The sequence below is a fragment of the Myotis brandtii genome, unplaced genomic scaffold (genome assembly GCF_000412655.1).
Source record: "Myotis brandtii unplaced genomic scaffold, ASM41265v1 scaffold681, whole genome shotgun sequence".
NCBI lineage: Eukaryota > Metazoa > Chordata > Mammalia > Chiroptera > Vespertilionidae > Myotis > Myotis brandtii.
In genome coordinates, this window is record NW_005370660.1 from 606,729 (window position 1) to 611,422 (window position 4,694).

Consider the following 4,694-nt stretch of genomic DNA (forward strand, 5'->3'; position numbering starts at 1 on the left):
GCCCTGTGGCTCTGTGTGTGACAGGGGGCGGGGCCACAACCTCCCTATCTGCCCTGCTCTGTGCCTGATAGGGGGGAGCTCCCCAATCCCCTGATTGCCCTGCGGCTCTGTGTTTGACAGGGTGCAGCACACCAATCCCCTGATCGGCCCTGCTCTGTGTGTGACAGGGTGCGGCGCCCCAACCACCCCTCCCCACGGGCCCTGCTCTGTGCCTGATAGGGGGGAGCTCCCCAATCTCCTGATTGCCCTGCGGCTCTGTGTTTGACAGGGTGCAGCACACCAATCCCCTGATCGGCCCTGCTCTGTGTGTGACAGGGGGTGGCGCCGCAACCTCCCCATCGACCCTGCCTTGAGTGTGACAGGGGGCGGTGCCCCAACCCCCCAATCGGCCCTACCCTGAGCGTGACTGAGGGTGGCATTGCAACCTCCCGATCCGCCCTGCTCTGTGCATGACAGGGGCGGCGCCCCAACTCCCCAATCGGCCCTGCTCTGAGCCTGACCAGGGGCTGCACTTAGGGATTGGGCCTGCCCTCTGCCACCAGGGAGCAGGCCTAAGCCAGCAGGTCGTTATCACCCGAGGGGTCCCAGACTGCGAGAGGGCACAGGCAGGGCTGGGGGACCCCCCTCCCCCCGCCCCCCGAGTGCACAAATTTTTGTGCACCGGGCCTCTAGTATATATATAAAAGCCTAAGTGACTGAACAACCGGTTGCTATGACACACACTGACCACCAGGAGGCAGATGCAGGAGCTGCCCCCCCCGGTGGTCAGTGTGCTCCCACAGCCAACCTCCCGTGGTCCCTCCCCCTGGCTGGTCAACCACCCACAGTCCCTCCCCTGGGGCCAGCTGGCCCCAATGACCCCGATAAGGGCCTCCGGCCAACCTCTTGTGGTCCCTTCCCCACCCCTGCCGGCCAACCTCCCGCAGCCCCAATCGGCCCCTATCGCAGGCCAGGCTGAGGGACCCCACCCGTGCATAAATCGTGCACTGGGCCTCTAGTACAATCATAATGAATTCTGTTTCCCAGGAAAATTCCCTCCTTATAGTGATGCTTCAATTATCATGATCAGTTTCATCTTCATTAACACGTTAAGTGCCATGTCAGTCACTGGTGACTGAAATGGAAAGGAAGACAAAACAGGCTTGGCGCTTAATGTGTTAAAGAGAACAGTTTCCACCATATTACAAATTAGTAAGTTAATGATTAATTTATCAATTGAAAATAGTTTCCACAATTGGACCTCTTAAGTTTACCTTATTATCTGGAGTCCCTAGAAGTCTTATTTTCCCTTTGGACATGAATTCAGGAACAATTCAATATACCTATGCTCTGAGAATGAAAAAAAAAGATTCATTTCAAAAAGCTGAAAAGGCAGAAATAATATTATTTAAGAGCCTTTTTTCTCATAATATGAGCCTTTTTTCTCATAGTTCAGACAGAAACTCAAACCCTTTGTCCATTGGCTTTCTTAAACTAAAATATAAAACAAAATTAAATCCTAACTAACTTTGGATAGGAATATGCAGGATCATTAGCAGATAAATGCTTTTCATCATTACAATATAATGTCTCATCCTTTTTCACATTTACTTTAGTGGCAATGACAGAATACAATTTTCACAAGGAAATATTCTAGGAAAATTCCAAAACAGAAAAAGGCATTTACTGTAAGCCAAGGCATGTATGAAAATGACCATGAAAACCACGGCAGCACTTACGAACGTGGGACCGATCCTTGAGCATAGCTGCAACAGCATCCTCATGGGTATCGAAGTGCACATCAGCTTCTCCAGTGGCCTTCCCACTGGAACTGTATTCCATGGTGATTCTAACAGGCTTCAGTGGAGCAAAAAACTAAACAACAAACAAATGAAGCCAAAAGGAACATAATGGTTCTAGGTCCAATTTCTAGAAGTCTAGTAGTTCTGCACTTTCCTTTCAGACTTTGATTCATACACTTTAATTTTTTTTTTTTTTTTTTAGGAAATATCTTCTACCATCTCTTCTGGCTTTTCTGATCTTTTTAGAACTCAAAGTTCATTTCAAATATCTGGTCATAGACAACTTATACTATAAATACAATACTATGCAACAAATGGTTCTTGACATGTTTTTATACCAACAAAGACCACTTTTATTATTCTTCCCACAAACGTCCTTCCACTTCTAAGGACTATCTGTCATCTATCACATATACTTTATTTCTTAGTAATTCAATTTTACCATTTTTTCATCAGGCATGTACCTGATAACCATTCTTATCAACACTACATAACAGAGCTACCACCCTGAATGGTTGTCATTCCAAACCAAAGCAACAAAATTTAATGCCTTAATGAGACTGCAACCTTCATTTAGGTGACAATTTGATACCTATTAGGCTTCTTGAAATAATAAAGACAACTCTAAGGCTCACTAACTGAAAACTCTAGGTTTGAATCTATCTTAAGTTTATGTCCTCAAGTTCATGAAGTCAGTAAGTACTTTGTTGTTTTAGTTTTCCATTTCATACAGTACCTATCATGAAATAAAAATATTCTTAAAATTATTTTTCTCAAAAAATTAGGGCTACATGGCTACATGGTCTAACGAAAGCTCCAAGCACTTAGGAGCACTGAATTCTTGTCTAGGACCTAACTGCTCTGTGGCAAGTTCCCCTGGGTCTCAGCTCACTAAACTCAAAACTGAAGAGGTTGAACCAATTTAGAGAAAATCCACTTTCTTTGAATACTAAACCCACATCATACTATTGTGTATTTAAAAAATCCTCTTATCCACTATACTTGTCACCTTAAAATGCAAGAAAACCCATACTTCTCAGGTTAAGAGAATAAAACAAGCCTCCCCAACCATGGAGAGGTAAATAGTACTGTCCAAAGATACTCCAGAAATACTGTATCTTCTTCTCTACCTTCCTGAAATTAATAGAAGCTCAATTTTAAAACTTTTATTCTAACCCACTGAGATTAGATATCTTACTGCCACATACGTTTATAATGTCTTGGGCATTGGCTTGGAAAGGCAATCCTCTCATATGAACAAAGTGTAGTGAAGATGTAGTTCCAAAATCACCAGGCTCCGGAAGCTTTTCTGATATCTCCTTAGGCAATTCTGAAAAGTGGAACAAAACACCGTCAAGAGCATAAAAACTTCAAGAGTTATTAACAAATTACAATTAGGTATGACATTTATGTCAAAATCCTTAATGCCTCTTTTTTTTTTAATATATTTTATTGATTTTTTACAGAGAAGAAGGGAGAGGGATAGAGAGTCAGAAACATCGATGAGAGAGAAGCATCGATCAGCTGCCTCCTGCACACCCCCCACCAGGGATGTGCCTGCAACTAAGGTACATGCCCTTGACCAGAATCGAACCTGGGACCCTTCAGTCCCCAGGCCGACGCTCTATCCAGTGAGCCAAACCGGTCAGGGCCCTTAATGCCTCTTCAACCAGTAGGGAAGAAGGACTTGAATTTTAAAAGCCAAAATGATCTGAAATTTCTGCCATCTTACAAATAACACCTGAACACCCATAAGAATTTAGTGGCTAGAGCAACACTTTTTGGGACCCTTTTCACATGCCGAGAGCTCTACTCTTGCTGTAATAAACTTCGCTTCGCTTAAAAATTTAGCGCCTCAACCCATTACCAGATTCCAAAAGAACATCCTATATAATAAAAGCCTAATATGCTAAGTGTCCAGTAGACAGTTCAAACCAATCAAAATGTAATATGCTAATGATATGCTAAGGCTGCTCAACTGCTCGCTGTGACATGCACTGACCACCAGGGGGCAGATGCTCCGACCAGTAGGTTAGCTTGCTGCTGGGGTCTGGCCGATTGGGACTGAAAGAGATGGGCTGGACATGCCCTAGAGCCCTCCTGCGGTCCCTCCCCGGCTGGCCAACCCCCCGCGTCCCTCCCAGGCCCCAAATGTGCACCGGTGGGGTCCCTCGGCCTGGCCTGCACCCTCTCACAACCCAGGACACCTCGGGGGATATTGGAGAGACGGTTTCAGCCCGACCCCGCAGGCCAGGCCGAGGGATCCCATCAGTGCACGAATTCATGCACCAGGCCTCTAGACTTTCTATAACAAGAGAGAGTAGGAAACATGATTATTAATGAAAAAATCGAGGAAAGAGTAATTTTCTGAGTTATAAGCATTAAAGAAATAAATAAATAAATATGATAACAGGATAATCCCAGGGCACCAGTTTAAAAAGGATTTAGCAAACTTCAAAGATTCCAAATGTTGCTTTGGGTTAGGAATAAAAAGAATAATTAAATACAGAGGCAAACAAAACTCCTTACTTCAGTCAACATTCCTGCTTTCTACCCATATCTTTTCCCACCTTAGTTTAAATATTGACATTTACTTCCTGGTTATATTTGTGCTGCCAGCTTATCTGATGTAGAATCTACAAAAGTTATTAAATTTTAAAAACTTATGAAATAATTAAGCCTTTCTGCATATATTCAAAGTACATACTACACTCAAAGATATATTAAATCTTTAATTCAATTCCTTTCTCCAAGAGTCTTACAATTTCATACAAATGGTAATATATATATATATCCTATCTAATAAAAGAGAAACATGGTAATTAGCATTCGACCGCTACCCTTCCCATTGGCTAATCAGGGCGATATGCAAATTAACTGCCAGCCAAGATGGCGGCCGGCAGCCAGGCAGCT

General features: G+C 43.8%; 1 protein-coding gene across 1 annotated transcript in view; it reads right to left on the bottom strand.

Moving 5' to 3' along the window:
• GRSF1 (G-rich RNA sequence binding factor 1) overlaps window positions 1-4,694 on the bottom strand; it is a 38,614-nt gene that overhangs the window by 5,517 nt on the left and 28,403 nt on the right. Inside the window, exons 7-9 of the mRNA XM_005881648.2 lie at window positions 2,990-3,111; window positions 1,719-1,854; window positions 1,254-1,329 (exon numbers count right to left, since the gene is read on the bottom strand). Of these exons, the coding sequence (XP_005881710.1) occupies window positions 1,280-1,329; window positions 1,719-1,854; window positions 2,990-3,111 (308 nt within the window). The 3' untranslated portion in view covers window positions 1,254-1,279. The remainder of the gene's footprint in view (window positions 1-1,253; window positions 1,330-1,718; window positions 1,855-2,989; window positions 3,112-4,694) is intronic.